An 18,313-nucleotide genomic window follows, 5' to 3' on the forward strand; every position below is an offset into this window, starting at 1 on the left:
TCAAAGGTATTAATCCATCAAGCTATTTGTAAATGTTAAAATTAGATTTGCACTAAAAGTGTAATTGAAGATTGTGCAATGCTGAACCAAAGTTAAAGATTTACCAATTTGGCTGTTTGCTTGCAAATAAGGCATGCATCAACAGAGTATAAATGGTGGGAATGTGACTAAAAAGTTTGTTTAAAGTTTTATTAATTTGAATTATCCTCAGCTGAAGGTTAGCCCTCTGCAATGTTGGAGTAATTACTTCTTGGAAACTTTGTATGAATTCTAAAATAAGGATGTGTTTTTTAATTCACAGAACCTAGCCTTATTGGAAGAGGAAGAAGACATTAATCAGCTCACGGAATTTTTCTCCTATGAGCACTTTTATGTGATCTATTGTAAATTCTGGGAACTCGACACTGACCATGACCTCTACATTGATCAGAAGGACCTGGCAAGACATAATGATGATGGTATGACATGCAACATGAAGTAGCAGGTTATTAAGAGTCAGCTGCTTGATGTTTCAAATGACAGACCGTGCATAAATAAATGGTGAACAGCAATCTGGAAAAACTATTTAAAGTCAGCCTCCTTTACTTGCTGGAACATAAACCTATCCACAAAACAGAAACCTGTACTGTATTGCCTATTTCTCATCTTACTCGTTTTATTAAGGCAAACACAATGTAATTAAATCACAGCCCATCAATATAACTTTTATTTTTGGAGAAAAAAGTAAATATATATATATATATATATATATATAATGAGCAGGAGAAATTGCATTAATTCTATTTATCTCAGTGAGAACATTAAGTTTGGAAACATTTTTCTTTAGTTCTCTATTGACGCAAAATTATAAATTGAGCATCCTGTTCATTATTTTAGTTGAAAACTGAAGAGTTTTAAAGACAATCTCATTGGTCACTGCTGTGGGTAACTGTTATAACTGTGTTGTGAATCTTGACCATTAAGATTTCAACTGTTGAGAATCAGCCAACCTGAGCTGAATTAGAGCTCCCTAGCATTTACACTAGCCTTTCCCAAAACAGTCTATATGATATGCAGTATTTAGATACCTGTCGGGTCCCTCATAGGAACGTAGGAGCCATTCAATGTGATGATGGCTAATCATCCACTTCAATGCCTTTGTCCCACATTATCCTCATATCCCCTTCTGTCATTTGTATTTAGAAATCTGTCAATCTCTGTTTTAAACAAACTCAATGACTCAGCTTCCATGGCCCTCTGGGATAGAGAATTCCAAAGATTCACAACCCTGTAAGTAAAGACATTTCTCTTCATCTCTGTCCTAAGTGGCTTCCCCCTTATTTTGAAATTGTGTTCCCTGGTTCTAGACTCCCAACCAGGGGAAACAACTCAACTGCAAGTATCCTTTAAGTATTTTGTAGGTTTCAATGAGATCACCTCTCATTCTTCAAAGCTCTAGAGAATACAGGCCCAGTTTCCCCAATCTCTCTTCATAGGACAGTCCCGTCATCCCGAGAACAAGTCTGGTGAATCTTCGTTGCACTCCCTCTATGGCAATAATATCCTTCCTAAGGTAAGGGGACCAAAACTGCACTCAGTACTCCAAATGCTGTCTAAGCAATTCTATACAATTGAAGCAAGACTTCACAGTGGCGCAGTGGTTAGCACTGCAGCCTCACAGCTCCAGCGACCCGGGTTCAATTCTGGGTACTGCCTGTGTGGAGTTTGCAAGTTCTCCTTGTGTCTGCGTGGGTTTTCTCCGGGTGCTCCGGTTTCCTCCCACAAGCCAAAAGACTTGCAGGTTGGTAGGTAAATTGGCCATTATAAATTGCCCCTAGTATAGGTAGGTGGTAGGGAAATATAGGGACAGGTGGGGATGTGGTAGGAATATGGGATTAGTGTAGGATTAGTATAAATGGGTGGTTGATGGTCGGCACAGACTCGGTGGGCCGAAGGGCCTGTTTCAGTGCTGTATCTCTAAAACTAAAAACTTCACTACTCCTGTATTCTTGCAATAAAGGCTAACATACCATTAGCCTTCCTAACTGCTTGCTGCACCTGCATGTTAGCTTTCAGTGACTTATTTACAAGGGTACCCAGGTCCCTTTGTACATCTACACTTTCTTATCTCTTACCATGCCAACAGCTTGCCCAGGCAGTAATCAGGCTCGAGATTGTTGACACCAATAATTAAAATTAACTTGCCCCACACTTTATTTCAAATCATTAATAAGACTAGCTACTTTTGTTAATTGAATCACTTGAGGTGCACATTTAATTAAGGACATTGGGAGTAAATTACCAAAGGAGTTCTCTGGATCATCCGCTGGAACTTCAGCTGACCTTCGGAAAATCTGGATAAATGGCGTTGGTGCTAGTTTTTAAGGGTTTCTGCAGCTCTTTTACAGACGTTAAGGCTGACAAGTGGGAGAACCCCTATAGAATTTATCCACATAACAGAAGCTGACATTTTATCATGCCTCCAAATAATTTTCAAAAAGTTCATTTAGAAAATCATTACAAAACTTAAACAGGGGCTGGGCTTTCTTACTCAGCCTACAAACTTCCTGATCATTTACTATGAATGGTAGGATGTTGGAGGTTAAATTCACAGACTGGCAAACGCATTAGTGGCAAACCCTGGCTATCATAGAATTAATTGGTTGTGATATTAAGACAGATGCATGTTTTTCATTGTGGACTTAGTTCTTTTTATGTGAATTGATTTTGATTTCTTTCCATGGTGCTTACAAGATAGAAAGACAAGAGGGAGCCCATTTAGATCTTGGATATCTACCCATGAGCACAAATATGCCATCTTAACTTTTTTAAATGATTTGAACCAGAATTTGACCAATGTTAACAATTACAGTAATCCAGGGGAATATTTTCAAGTCTAATTTCTACCTATAGTTGAAATTCCATTGGGGAATGCAATTATTTTAAAGTGATATAACCAATAAATTAATGTCAAATATATTTGGTTTGAAATTGCTCTAAATTAGATTTTTCTTGCATAGTATAAATGGATGTTTAAGTGAAAGTAAGCTGTAATGTCACAAATAGTGCGTATCCTAGTTAAAGCATGTCCCTCAGTATCCATCGATTTGGAACAATCTGTAAGAAATGTTGTCATGCTAGGCCCTCACCTGCCAAGAATGAGGCAATTTAATTTTGTCATGTACATTGATTTTAAACTGTTACTGGAGTGAAGAAAGGACTTTTTTTTTAAATGTTGATAGATCTTGGCTGGAAAGACATTTGCATATTAACACAGTGTTTGGAAAGGGCAAAGGACCATTCCCTGACACATTTAACCCACAATGGACTTTTGATCACCAGACATTGAAGGTGGGCAGCTTGCATTCCAGGGTGACTGCTAAGATGGCCGAATACACAAACTGACATGGTCAAACCAGCTAGTCACATGACTAACCTGCTGGGCAACATGAGTTTTTTGAATTTGTAAAAGCAGAATTCTCCTGGACTGAGAAGATCTCTCCTGGCTGGCTTGCCACAGCCTTTCCAGTCTGCCTGCTCCCATTTCTTTCTCATGAAACTCCAAATCAACTGAAGACACATCAACCCCAAGAGAGAAAAGTCTCCGACAGCGACCAAGGTTTAAGAAGAGTACTGGGCCCCAACGAAAAGCAAGATCTACCTACAATAAAGGGCACTATAGTGAGTTCGAAGAATCGTAACACAAAAAACCTCCTCAGTTATTGCCTCAAACATTTTCACTTTATTTCTTCTGTTTTCTTTCTGTCTCTCTTTGCATGTGTGTATCGCTTGTGCATGCTAGTGTGGGCGCGTCGTGTATCCGTAGGCGTTAACCGACTAGAGTTTAGGTTTAAGTTTAATAAATTTGAACTTTTCTTCTTTAAACCTAAGAAAGCCCGTTTGTGCTGGTTTCTTTGCCTTATAATTGGAGAGCGGTGAACAAGGATTCACCAAGGGGGAGCTAAAAACATGGTGTATTTAAAATTAAATCCTGTTACAGTAAGACCAGGTGAAGGATGAAAGTGAACCCTAGACCTCTTTCTCACTTGGTCGTAACAATATCCTGGTTAAAGCATGTCCCTCAGCATCCATCGATTTGGAACAATCTGTAAGTAATGTTTTATGAAATTTCTCCATTTTTCAGGGCATGCTATATGAATTATGCTTCTCTTTTTTACTTTCAGCTATATCAGGCAGAATGATAGAAAGGATTTTCTCCGGAGCAGTTACAAGGTAAAGCAAATATTTTTAGATGCAAGTCAAAAGAACAGTACAACAATTTGAATTTATATAGTTGCTTTTAAAATAAAATGTCCCAGTTTTTACTTGATAGCGACTAGTCATAGAACAACTTTTATAATCAGGTTTCTTTTACAATTTAGACGGTTGTTGCATCTGCGTCTTGTTCTGAATTGGAGCACTGATTTTTAATCAAAAACCCTACTCAGTGACAAAATTCAAGATTCTCCTCATTTTATGGGGCCTGAAAACCTGCAATCCCAGTCTGCCAGCATAAGGGGAGGCGGTGGCATAGTGGTAATGCCACTGGGCTAGTAGCCCAGAGGCTGAGGCTAACGCTCTGGGGACATGGGTTCAAATCCTAAATGGCAGATGGTAAAATTTGAATTCAATTAATAAATCTGGGATTTAAAAAAAAACTAGTCTAATGGTGACCATGAAACCATTGTTAATTGTTGTAAAAAACCCATCTGGTTCACTAACATCCTTTAGGAAAGGAAATCTGCAGTTCTTACCTGGTCTGGCCGTCATGGGACTCCAGATCCACAGTAATGTGGTTGACTCTTAAATGCCCTCTGAGTTGGTGTCGCAAGCCACACAGTTCAAGGGCAATTAAGGATAGGCAATAAATGCTGTCATAGCCAGTGACACCCACATTCCATGAATGAATAAAAAAAACTGACAGAGCAGTAATTTTATCCTGCCAGGAAGCCAACTGCCAACTGATGCCCCTGACATTCTGGCAACTTGCATAATTCTAGAGGGTGCCTGAGCCAATTTTGGTGCCTCTTGGGTACCTGCTAGGTGGGTGGGGTTTAGGGAAATGTAAGAAGTTACCAGCCCTTCTTATGGAATACAGCTGGCACCAGGGCTGCTTATCCTAGTCTGAAATTTTCCAGGTCATGAACCTGGCCTGAAACACTTTTTGTCTGGCCCATTTCTTCTGTATGCCTGTATTTTGCTGGCATTTGTAGTCTGGGTGTAAGAGCAGGTTCAGTTGGATTACTCCATCCCACTGGTACCACAACTATCTCGTATGCCGGTTGCAGGATGGGAGAGGTTGCAGCATAACTACAGTGTGTGTATGTGTGTCTGAGGAAATCCCTGCAGCCATCTCTTCGGGGAGGAAACATACGAATTAGGAGCAGGAGTAGGTCACTCGGCTCCTCGAGCCTGCTGCGCCATTCAATAAGTCATGGCTGAACTGATTTCTCCACATTACCACCTGCTCCCAATAAGCAAGGGGGTGAAAGGTTATCAAGAATCTATAGACCTCTGCCTTAAACATATTCAAAGACTCTACTTCCACTGCCTTTTGAGGAAGAGAATTCCAAAGACTCACGACCCTCTGAGAAAAAAATTCTCCTCATCTCTGTCTTAAATGGGCGACCCCTTATTTTTAAACAGTGGCCCCAGTTTGAGATTCTCCCACAAGGGGAAACGTCCTTTCCGCATCCACCCTGTCAAGACCCCTCAGGATCTTTTATGTTTCAATCAGGTTGCCTCTTACTCTTCTAAATTCCAGCGGATACAAGCCTAGCCTGTCCAATCTTTCCTCATAATATAGCCCACCCATTCCGGGTATCAGTCTAGCAAACCTTCTTTGAACTGCTTCCAATGTATTTACATCCTTCCTTAAATAAGGAGACCAATACTATACACCGTACTCCAGATGTGGTCTCACCAATGCCCTGTATAGCCGAAGCATAAGCTCCCTACTTTTGTATTCAATTCCCCTCACGATAAATGATAACATTCTATTAACTTTCCTAATTACGCGCTGTACCTGCATACTAACCTTTTGCGATTCATGCACTAGGACACCGAGATCCCTCTGCGTCTCAGAGCTCCGCAATCTCGCACCATTTAGATAATATGCTTTTTTTATTCTTCCTGCCAAAATAGACAACTTCACATTTTTCCCACATTATACTCCAACTGCCAGATTTTTGCCCAGTCATTTAATCTATCTATATCCCTTTATAGCCTCCCTATGTCCTCTTCACAACATACCTTCCTGCGTATATTTGTGTCATCAGCAAATTTAGCAACGATACCTTCAGTCTCGTCATGTAAGTCATTTATATAAATTTGTCAAATGTTGAGGCCCTGGCACAGATCCCTGTTGCCAACCAGAAAATGACCCATTTATGCCTACTCTGTTTCCTGTTAGCTAGCCAATTTTCTGTCCATGCCAAAGGTTCACCAGACTGATTTCTGGAATGGCAGGATTGTCTTCTGAGGAGAGATTGAGGAAACTGGGCCTGTATTCTCTAGAGTTTCAAAAGATGAGGGGTGATCTCATTGAAGCTTACAAAATTCTTATAGGGCGTGAAAGGTTGGATGTAGATAAGATGTTTCCCCTGGCTGGTAAGTCTAGAACTAGGAGACATGGTCTCAATAAGGGGTAGGCCATTTAAGACTGAGATGAGGAATTTCTTCACTCGGAGGGTGGTAAATCTTTGGAATTCTGTACCCTAGAGGGCTGTGAAAGCTCAATCATTGAGCAAGATCGAAATTGGGCAGATTTCTAGATATTAATGACGTCAAGGGATATGGGGATAGCGCAGAAAAGTGGCGTGAGGTAGATGATCAGCCGTGATCTAATTGAATGGCAGAGCAGGCTCAATGGGCTGAATGGCCTTTCCTGCTCCTATGTTCCTATGTACAAGTGTGAAGTTTCATTCCTTCAGGTTTTAATAGTTGGAGATTTTAAAAATGTTTTTTTTTTTAATTAAAAATGGCTTTCCCTTTGTGTCTCCCTCTCTCTTAATCCAGACTTAATTTCCCTCTTTATTTCTCTTTCTTTACCTTTTTTGGCATTGAATTCAATCATTTGTATTAATTTCATGGGAAGTAGGCGTCGCTGGCAAGACCAGCATTTGTTGCCCATCCCTAATTGTCTTCGAGTAGGTGGTGGTGAGCTGCCTTCTTGAACTGCTGCAGTCCATCTGGTATACTTGCACTTCAGTCCTTTCCCAATCCTTCAACCTGATTGATTAAAGGGATACACAATTGCTTGATTAAGGAGATGCACAATTGCTTGCCCTGTTCACTTGGTTCCCAGATGCCCTGTTTTGCTACAGTGTTATCAGCTCGTATTTTCAGCAACTCATCTCACAAAAACTTTTTTTTTTAATTTAGAAGTGCAAGGGCATTTCTGACTAATGGCAGATGCCATCGGATGGCCTGCCACAGCAAATTATGACTGTATGTGAAAAGAATGTTTACAAGAAATTGATGCTGCAAATGACCTGCGCTAGAAGATTATTCATAAAGTTGTAAATACAGCGAGTCCAACATTAACGTTAAAACTGCTGATTAATTTACAGGCACAAAAAAGCTCCACATGAAAGAAAGATTGGTTATGCAGACTTTGTGTGGTTTTTGATTTCAGAAGAAGACAAAAAGACATCAACCAGGTGAAAAATTTGTGTGCATGATGACATTGGTTGCAACTGATCACATTTTCTGTTAGAATTTTTAACTGAAGGGGGATAAAATATATGATGCTTGATCATTTTTTAGACATTTCAACACCTGAGTTGAATGCAGTCACTTTAATTTAGACTTTGTATCTGGACTCTGTCAAAGATACGAAATATCCCAGTTTAAATATTTATTAGTAAAGTAATACAAACCATTTTTTCCCCATAAAGGTGTCGATCTTATATACGTGTTAAAGTGGCTTGACTTGACTTGATCTGGATTTATAATCCTATACTTATTAAAAAAACTGTTTGCATAAGTTACAATCAAGGAGCAAACAAATGGGAATCAAAAATATATTAAGATCTCATTATTGGCCATAATGGAGAAGACTTCCGTGGAAGATAATAGAAACTGAAGGAAAATTGAACTTCCATTGAAATGAGTACACCGATCAGCTGTTGGGGAATTGAGAGGCTGCTTGTAAGAAGGACCCTATATATTCTTTCTTTCCATATCTTTTAATCCCAAACTGACAAAAGACTTGGAAATGAATGTAAGAGCCATGTGTAAGAAGCTGCTCCACTTATTTGAATAGTTGATCATTGCGCTGTTCTTTCCCTTTGCATATGTGAATAAGGGGTCTATCTCCTTTTCAACACCTGTACTGAAAGATTTGTTTTTTCTCTGAGGCAGCTGGTGCCAGTGCTGGCTGCCACCCAGTCTCCCAATCTCTCTCACTCTCCAGCTTTCAATCCTCATATGTCAGGATTTCTACCTCTAAACGCATTCTCCATAACATTTAATATACCATTATCTCAGTATTGTAGCAGCTGATCATTTCCTCCAGAGCATCAGAACTTATTTGATAGTGATTCCAATAGTAACACAGGACTTTTAATTTCAGGAGCATGCGATGCAGCTATGTTTTTAGCAGGCCTTTACCTAAAATTATTGATTGGCAGTTTTTGATCAGTGCAGTTAGCAGGCATTTAACAAAAAGCATCATTTCACCCATACTAGTGCTAATCTGCATGTTTTAGGAAGGTATGGAAATTAGCCAAAACCAGATGAAACGATTGTATTAATCATATAATAGTGAAAGCTAACAGGTTAAACCACTAAAATCACAAAGTTAGTGCCCTAGATACAACAAGTAATTATAGCTAATAAAATATTGGCCTTTATCTCAAGAAGGTTGGAATTCAAAAATGAGGAGATGATGCTTCAGTTGTACAGAGCCTTTGCTAGACCCAAATTGGAGTTCTGTTCAGTTTCAGGAAAGATATATTGACCTTGGAAGAGTTACAACACTGATCCACAAGGATGATACAAAGTGTTAAAGGATTAAATTATGAGAATTGGTTGGATAAACTTGGCTTGCATTCCCTTGGATTACCCCTCAACATTCTAAATTTATCAGGGTGTTTAAAATGATGAAGGAATTGATTCAATGTAGATGCACGTAAGCTATTTCCTCTGAGAAAATCCAGAACAACGGGTCATAATCTTCAGGTTAGAGCTAGGCCACTTAGGAACAAAATCAAGAAGCACTTCCATTCTCTCTCTCACACACTCACACTCTCTCTCTTCTCTCTCTCTAATGAAAATCTGGAACTCTCCTTTCCCCATAAGGTTGTAGATGCTGGGACAATTGAAATTGTCAAGACCGATATTGATAGCTTTTTGTTAGGTAAAGGTATCAGAATTTTGAACAGATGGTTAAATGGGGTTGAGCTGCAGATCAGTCGTCATCTAATTGAATGGGAGATCAGACTCGAGAGGCTGAATGGCTTACTCCTGTTCCTATGTTATAAACTACATCTGCAATGTGGTCCAGCAAAAAAAACACAGGGATAAATGAGAACTCAAATAATGGTGGATAATCATAGCTTAATTGTGCAAAAACACAAAATGCTAGAAAAGACACTCGAAGGTTGGTCAGCATCCAAAAGACTAAGATTGTTTATTTCAGGTGGTAGTGTTGTGGTGATATGTTCTAGAATTAACTTAAAAGCAAAATACTGCGAGTGCTGGAAATCTGAAATAAAACAAAGTGCTGGAAATACTCAGCAGGTCTGACAGCATCTATGGAGAAACAGTTAACATTTCAGATCGATGAGCTTTTATTAGAACTGGCAAAGGTTAGAAATGTAATAGATTTTGAACAAGTGAAAGCGGGGAGAGGCGTGGAAGAACAACAAAAGGGAAGGTCTGTGATAAGGTGGAGGGCAGGAGAGATTAAATGACAAAGATTTCATGGAACAAAAGGCAATGGGAGTCTTCCTGGTGGTAGTAAAGACAAAGCATTTGTCCAGAGAGAGTGTTAATGGCAGAATAATGAACAGCTCTGTCCAAAAGCAATAACATGAAGTACAAGTTTAAGATTGGCGCATGATTAAAAATAATCAGAATGAGAATCATGCTCTGAAAGTGTTGAATTCAATGTTGAGTCCAGAGGGCTATAAAGTGTCTAATTGAAAGATAAGGTGCTGTTCCTTGAGCTTGCGTTGAGCTTCACTGGAACACTGCAGCAGGCTGAGGACAGAAATGTGGGCATGAGAGCAAGGTAGTGAATTAAAATGGCAAGCAACGGGAAGCTCGGAGTCATGCTTGCAGACTGAGCAAAGGTGTTCCGCAAAGTAGTCACCCAATTTGTGTTTGGTCTCTACGTTTGAATTAACTTGTCTGTTTTCCAGATGCTGACTGATGTGCTATGCCTTTCCAGCATTTCTGCCTTTGTAAAAGCAGCCTGGTGGTGTAGGTTTTTGTCCCAAACTAGTGCTAGTTGCAATGCAATTCCTTTTAATAATGGTCCACTTCTTCATGCAGTTCTATTGTTGTTGCTTTATAACCTTGTCACCTGTAATAAGAAGTTTCTGAGGAGGAAACTACCTGTTCAGAAAGGAGGGGGCCTAAAAAGAGGGAGGGGAAGGAGTAAGTATAAAGAGAAAGTGGGATAATGCATAGTATAATTAACAGTGACCAGCATTAAATTAAAGCAGTCAGCAATGAGGAGCTTGTGTTGGCCTAGGACAAGATTTACAGCAATGTTTTAAATGACCTGCAGTTCTAAATTAAAATATACCAACAGTTGCTTCTATTTAGATTTTTCTATCTCAGAACATTAGAAATGCCATTCAAGAAAAGTCCGTAAAAATCACTTCATCTTGTATCTGTTGTGCATGCTGGTAGTTAATTTTTCTTTTTATAGCCCTTATTATCTATCATTTTCCTCCCTGACAGTATTGAGTACTGGTTCCGCTGTATGGACCTTGATGGAGATGGCGTGTTGTCTATGTACGAACTGAACTATTTCTACGAGGACCAGTGCAAAAAGCTAGAGTGCATGTCTATTGAGCCACTGCCTTTTGAGGATTGCCTTTGTCAATTGCTTGATCTTGTTAAGCCAAAATGCGAAGGTAATTTTTTTTCCGGTTATTTACGGATGTGGGTGTTCGCTGGCAAAGTCACCATTTACTACCCATCCCTACTTTCCTTTAACTGAGTGGCTTGCTAGGCCATTTCAGAGGGCAGTTTAGAGTCAGCCACATTGCAGTGGATCTAGAGTCAGATGTAGGCCAGACTAGTTAAGGACAGCAGACAGCCAGACAAATGGTAGAAGTGTCAGTGGGGGAACATTTCGGGGATAGTGACCGTAACTCTAATATTTAAGGTAGTTATGGAAAAGGACAAAGATGGACCGGAAATAAAGGTACTGAATTGGGGGAAGGCCGATTTTAAGATGAAAAAACAGGATCTGGCTAAAGTGGACTGGGAGCAGCTACTTGTAGGAAAGTCTACATCAGACCAGTGGGAGTCATTCAAAGAGGAAATAGTGAGAGTTCAGAGCCAACATGTACCCATTAAGGTGAAGGGTAGGACCAACAGGTCCAAGGAACCCTGGATGTCAAGGGATGTAGAGGATTGGATCCGGGAAAAAAAGGAAGTCTATGGCAGATTCAGAGCGCTGAAAACCGCAGAGGCACTAGAGGAGTATAGAAAGTGTAGGGGGGGTACTTAAAAAAGTAATTAGGAGAGCAAAGAGGGGACATAAAAAAACACTGGAGGGCAAGATAAAGGAAAATTCTAAAGCGTTTTATAAGTATATTAAGGATAAGAGGATAACCAGGGAAAGAGTAGGGCCCATTAGGGACCAGAGTGGCAATCTGTGTGCGGAGCCGGAAGACATAGGTGTGATTTTAAATGATTACTTTTCATTCATATTCACAATGGAGAAGGACAATGTAGGTGTAGAGATCAGGGAGGGGATTGTGATATACTTGAACAAATTAGCATTGAAAGGGAGGATGTATTAGCTGTTTTAGCAGGTTTAAAAGTGGATAAATCCCCAGGCCCAGATGAGATGTATCCCAGGCTGTTACGTGAGGCAAGGCAGAAGATTGCAGGGGCTCTGACACAAATTTTCAAACCCTCTCTGGCCACAGGCGAGGTACCAGAGGATTGGAGGACAGCGAATGTGGTACCATTATTTAAGAAGGGTAGCAAGGATGAACCAAGTAATTACAGGCCGGTGAGTCTAACGTCAGTGGTTGGGAAACTATTGGAAAAAATTCTGAGGGGCAGGATTAATCTCCACTTGGAGGGGCAGGGATAGTCAGCATGGCTTTGTCAGGGGGAGATCATGTCTAACTAACTTGATTGAATTTTTCGAGGCAGTGACGAGATGTGTAGATGAGGGTAAAGCAGTTGATGTAGTCTACATGAACATCAGTAAGGCTTTTGATAAGGTCCCGCATGGGAGATTGGTTAAGAAGGTAAGAGCCCATGGGATCCAGGGCAATTTGGATCCAAAATTGGCTTAGTGGCAGGAGGCAGTGGGTAATGGTCAAGGGTTGTTTTTGTGAGTGGAAGCCTGTGACCAGTGGTGTACCACAGGGATCAGTGCTGGGACCTTTGCTGTTTGTAGTGTACATTAATGATTTCGACGTGAATATAGGAGGTATGATCAGTAAGTTTGCAGATGAGACGAAAATTGGTGGTGTCGTAAATAGTGAGGAGGAAAGCCTTTGATTACAGGATGATATAGATGGGCTGGTAAGATAGGTGGAGCTGTGGCAAATGGAATTTAATCCTGAGAAGTGTGAGGTAATGCATTTTGGGAGGACTAACAAGGCAAGGGAATATGCAATGGATGGTTGGACCCTAGGAAGTACAGAGGGTCAGAGGGACCTTGGTGTACTTGTCCATAGATCACTGAAGGCAGCAGCACAGGTAGATAAGGTGGTTAGGGAGGCATATGGGATACTTGCCTTTATTAGCCGAGGCATAGAATACAAGAGCAAGGAGGTTATGATGGAGCTGTATAAAAGGCTAGTTAGGCCACAGCTGGAGTACTGTGTACAGTTCTGGGCACCACACTATAGGAAGGATGTGATTGCACTGGAGAGGGTGCAGAGGAGATTCACCAGGATGTTGCCTGGGCTGGAGCATTTCAGCTATGAAGAGAGACTGAAAAGGCTGGGGTTGTTTTCTTTAGAGCAGAGAAGGCTGAGGGGAGATATGATTGAGGTATCCAAAATTATGAGGGGCATTGATAGGTTGGATAGGAAGTAACCTTTTCCCTTAGCGGAGAGGTCAATAACCAGGGGGCATAGATTTAAGTTAAGGAACAGGAGGTTTAGAGGGGAGTTGAGGAAAACTTTTTTCACACACAGGGAGGTTGGAATCTGGAACGCACTGCCTGAAGAGGTGGTCGAGGCAGGAACCCTCACAATATTTAAGAAGTATTTAGATGAGCACTTGAAACGCCATAGCATACAAGGCTGCGGCCAAGTGCTGAAAAATGGGATTAGTGGTGCTTGATGGCCGGCACAGACACAATGGGCTGAAGGGTCTGTTTCTGTGCTGTATAACTCTATGACTCTGTGATTGCCTTCCCTAAAGGACATTAGTGAACCAGATCGGTTTTAATGACAATCTGGTAGTTAAATGGTCACCATTACTGATACGAGCTTTTATTCAACACTTCGTTAAGTGAATTTAAATTTCCTGCTGTTGACGTGGAACTTGAACATGTGTTTCCAAATCATTATTGCAGGCTTCTGGCTTACTAGTCCCAATAACATAACCACTATGCTACCATTCCCTTATTTGTTCAATGGTAACCTAAATTCACAGAAAAGTGTCCAGTCCTGTTTGAGATCTAATGCACATACTTCTGTTTCTTCAGTTTATAAAGTAAACTATAATGTGAAGCTTTTAATATTGCCTATATGTAAAGTCTATTCAGTTACTTTGTGTCAACATATGGTCCAAATTTTGTTGGATGAAGAAAAAGAAGGTTCTCTATTTTTGTGTGTTTTCACTCACTCACCTCCGTCAATTTGAGCGGTATCTGTGCTGTGCAATATCTTTCAGCCATTGTCAACATTTGAGTGCTTCCAGCCCAGGTTAGGTGAAGAGTTGAACTTCCTCCACTCTGATGCAATTTCAGGAGATCTCAGCCAGGCTGTAATAAGGGTGCTATTGGCAGACTCAACAGTTTCCTGCACTTGTTTGCTAACCTATAACTCTTGCAAAAAGCATGTATTAGAGCATGGCTATTTTAGATTTAATATTGCTGATGTTTCAGTAGCTTTTCATCACAGTAATATACAGAATTAGTCGTCGTTTCAGCATCAATATAAAAGCTGAGAATAGTAAAACCTAGCAAAACAGTTACTTGCCTGAACCTACTAGCCATCTCAGGGTCAAATTTGTTTTGACTAAATCTCATAACTATTCAAGTGGTATTGTCTAAGTTTTATGTTGTAGGCAATACAAAATGAAATCCATATATTCATAAATATTTTTCTTAATTTTCCCCCGCTGCTCCATTTAACCATAGGGGAAATGCAGCTGAACCTAGTACTGTCCTCTCCTGACTTATATGTGTATGCACTTTCCAAGTGGGATCATTAGATAGCAATCAAGAAATGGTGGTCTGGTTGCTTTCTCCTCCCCACCATTGTTCCAAGTGACTATGTTGACTGTAGTATGTCTGCCGTCACCCTGTTCAGATTCAGTAACTCAACACAAACCGGGAGGAAGTAGAGACTTTATTTAACACTCGCTGGATAAACTCTGAACCATCTAGAGAAGATAAGTAAATGTGTATTTAACTTGAACTGTCAGAATGGTATCTTCATTTCTATGAAATTAACTGCCTTTTTTTTTTACACAGGAAAAATCACACTCCATGACCTAAAGAAATGCAAGATGGCAAATGTATTTTTTGACACCCTTTTTAACATTGACAAATATTTGGAACATGAGCAGAAAGACCCATTTTCTATTCCAAGGGTAATTGTTGTATTTATGAAACCACACTATCTACCTCAAGTCCTCTATCCTTAAGCACAGAGTATCGACTTAACCTACATGAAACAAGATAAACTATCAAAACTATACAAAGTGTTTCCAGTACTGTCTCCACCAGTACTGTCTCCATCAGCACTGACCACCACAGGATATCCCTTCAAGCAGTGGCTCCAGTTTGGTAACCACGTGAAAAAAAAAGGTTCATGGATGAAACTGACGATGCTTAGCATTCATCTCTTTGACTCTTCCCAGTATCAATGCCAGGCTGTCACTATACAACACCAATCTATCAGCATTAATGGAGATCATCCGGCATTTCATTACACTGATAACTTGTTGGTAGTGAGGAAACTTTTTCACTAGTTGGGTCTCTCCAAAAGGACTCTGACTTTATGCTGAACCTCTGAATTAGCTGCTGCAGGACCAATCTGAGTGCAAAGTACTTGTAGGCATAAACAGTAGGCCTGAACGGGTGATAGAGGCAGAAACCTCATCACATTTAAAAACTACTTGGATATGCTCTGCAAGTGTTGTAACCTAATGGCGGCACAGTGGCGCAGTGGTTAGCACCGCAGCCTCACAGCTCCAGGGACCCGGGTTCGATTCCGGGTACTGCCTGTGTGGAGTTTGCAAGTTCTCCCTGTGTCTGCGTGGGTTTTCTCCGGGTGCTCCGGTTTCCTCCCACAAGCCAAAAGACTTGCAGGTTGATAGGTAAATTGGCCATTATAAATTGTCACTAGTATAGGTAGGTGGTAGGGAAATATAGGGACAGGTGGGGATGTTTGGTAGGAATATGGGATTAGTGTAGGATTAGTATAAATGGGTGGTTGATGTTCGGCACAGACTCGGTGGGCCGAAGGGCCTGTTTCAGTGCTGTATCTCTAATCTCTAATCTCTACAGGGCTGGAAAGTGTGATGACACTAGATAGCTCTTTTTCGGCCACCATAGACATGATGGGCTGTTTTGGCCTCCTGTGCTGTAAATTTTCTACATGAGCATCCCTCTTGTGAAAGTATAGACATTTATATTTCGGAACAATCCCCTATTCCATTGGTCCTATCCATTCTTGAGGGAGCCTCCAACTCTGAAGATTGTGCAGATTCCTTCTCGGACATGAGAATAGAGGAGCAAATTGCTGCTCCCTCATATCCAGCATTGTACTAATGGGTATCTGTATCACATGCTGAGGGTCAGGCTCATCCTAGTTCTCTTTAGTATCAACCATTATGCATCACTAAGAACCAGCTTCAAGCAGTCATGTTTCAAAAGCAGCCATCTTTCCATTCCTTCCTGGGGTTCTACTTGAGGTATTTTAGATCGCTGGAACTCTGAGGGTGAAGGAGCAATCCAGCTGATCTTTGGCTTTAGGGTACATTTATTTTCTTAATGTGTTGTTGTTCTTGAGAGCTTATTTATTTGAATATAGGATTTACAAAATACTTAAACGCAAATAGGGGAGACCAGTAAAGAATTTCAAACCAATGATAGTTGCTGGTGGTTATTCTAAAAGATTTCTGAAAAGATGGAAGCAGAATTTCTAATTTCCCAACTAAAACTAGTATAAACTAGTTTTCCTGGATCCGAGCATACTGTTATGGCCAGGTGGTAAGGGGTGTGGGTGGTTCCCACTGTTCACCTCCCAACTGACCGTAATCGTGTTTTGTTTAAAATGATGAGTTAGCCCAAGTGTTTTACTAGCCAAATAAACAGACAGTGACAGGTTTTCTTGTAGGTTTAAAACAGAAGATTAACTATTTATTGAACAGTATTCATTCCCGAAATGTTTGCACCACCACTCCTGCGCGCATGCACTCTCTCATGCTCGCTCAAAAGAAGATAGATAGAAGGCAAAAGACAAGAGTTCAAATTTTGGTAGGTGTTTGTGGTTTACGGTAAACCTGTTGAATTTTCTAAGTAGAACTGCCTTTTTTAAAGGTGCAGGCCTGGGTTGTTTGTAGTCTTGACTCACTGAGGTGTAATAGATTTTTGGTGGTTAAAAGTTCAGATTGGAGGTGGCGGTCACTTTTAGTTCTCTACTGCTCCAAGTTGAAGTGTAGAATTCGCAGCAGCATTCCTTCCTTGTTTTGGCTTGATCTTTTCACAGCACCTGGCTCAACTGCCTTCTGAGAGGTTGGGTGATCTCTTTTCTCTCCCTCTCCCTCCCCCTCCTGCCCCAACCTTTCCTGCCCCTCCCCCTCCCTCCCCCTCTCTCTTTCTCTTTTCTCCCCCCCCCCCCCTTCCCAGATAGCTCACTTTTAAGGTCAAAATCTCTGTCATTAGCTTCTGTTAGGAGATGCATGTCCCTCTCCCCTGCTGTGATCACACAATGGACCAGGACGTGGAGATCCATAGCCACCCATTAATGACTGGATGAGTATAATCCAGTTATGATGTGACTAATTCACACATTTGTTTCAGAAGAACCCATTCAATTCGGGAACGTCCCTTGATGGTTTCAAGTTGGGTGTAATTGACACCTCTTAGCCTGGAATGTATCTTTTTATCCTTAACAGACAGTGAGGCAATGTTCCAATACACAGGCGAGGTCGTCTGACCTTTGGCAGCCTTTTTTGCAGCATTGTCTCCCCTTATTTTAAAATATTAAGTCAATTTTAAAGACTCCACCTTGAACAAAGATTGTATCTTAAAAGTAGGAATATGATATGTCTTTATTGGGCATGATGTGGAAGAGCACCTGTGGAAGAGCCTGTCACTCTAGAATTGGCCTTTATAGCCACTCCAGGCGCTGCTCCACACACCACTGACCACCTCCAGGCGCTTATCCATTGTCTCTCGAGATAAGGAGGCCAAAGATATTGGGCATGATAGTACCCACTTATATTGGGGCGGCACAGTGGCGCAGTGGTTAGCACCGCAGCCTCTCAGCTCCAGGGACCCGGGTTCAATTCTGGCTACTGCCTGTGCGGAGTTTGCAAGTTCTCCCTGTGACCGCGTGGGTTTTCGCCGGGTGCTCCGGTTTCCTCCCACCGCCAAAGACTTGCAGGTTGTTGGGTAAATTGGCCATTGTAAATTGCCCCTAGTGTAGGTAGGTGGTAGGGAATATGGGATTACTGTAGGGTTAGTATAAATGGGTGGTTCTTGGTTGGCACAGACTCGGTGGGCCGAAGGGCCTGTTTCAGTGCTGTATCTCTAAATAAAAAATAAATCAATAAAATAAAGATGCCTAAGCAAGAGTGTCTATCAAATTGAGTAACTTTCCATTAGCTGAAATCAATGATTAGTGTAGAGGAGATGTACAGACATTTAAATTGTTTGCAATGTTTGAGAGAATTTTGTAATGATCTGTTTTAAGCTGCTTGCACATAGTGCACTATCATACTT

General features: G+C 40.9%; 1 protein-coding gene across 3 annotated transcripts in view; it reads left to right on the forward strand.

The window, feature by feature from the left end:
* The window catches only part of ppp2r3b (protein phosphatase 2, regulatory subunit B'', beta), a 159,269-nt gene that overhangs the window by 115,990 nt on the left and 24,966 nt on the right, over positions 1 to 18,313 (forward strand). For all 3 annotated transcript variants that reach the window (XM_068033220.1, XM_068033223.1, XM_068033221.1), the window contains 5 exons: positions 302 to 458; positions 4,164 to 4,212; positions 7,551 to 7,640; positions 10,894 to 11,069; positions 14,834 to 14,952. In XM_068033220.1, the coding sequence (XP_067889321.1) occupies positions 302 to 458; positions 4,164 to 4,212; positions 7,551 to 7,640; positions 10,894 to 11,069; positions 14,834 to 14,952 (591 nt within the window). The remainder of the gene's footprint in view (positions 1 to 301; positions 459 to 4,163; positions 4,213 to 7,550; positions 7,641 to 10,893; positions 11,070 to 14,833; positions 14,953 to 18,313) is intronic.

The sequence above is a fragment of the Heterodontus francisci genome, chromosome 6 (genome assembly GCF_036365525.1).
Source record: "Heterodontus francisci isolate sHetFra1 chromosome 6, sHetFra1.hap1, whole genome shotgun sequence".
NCBI lineage: Eukaryota > Metazoa > Chordata > Chondrichthyes > Heterodontiformes > Heterodontidae > Heterodontus > Heterodontus francisci.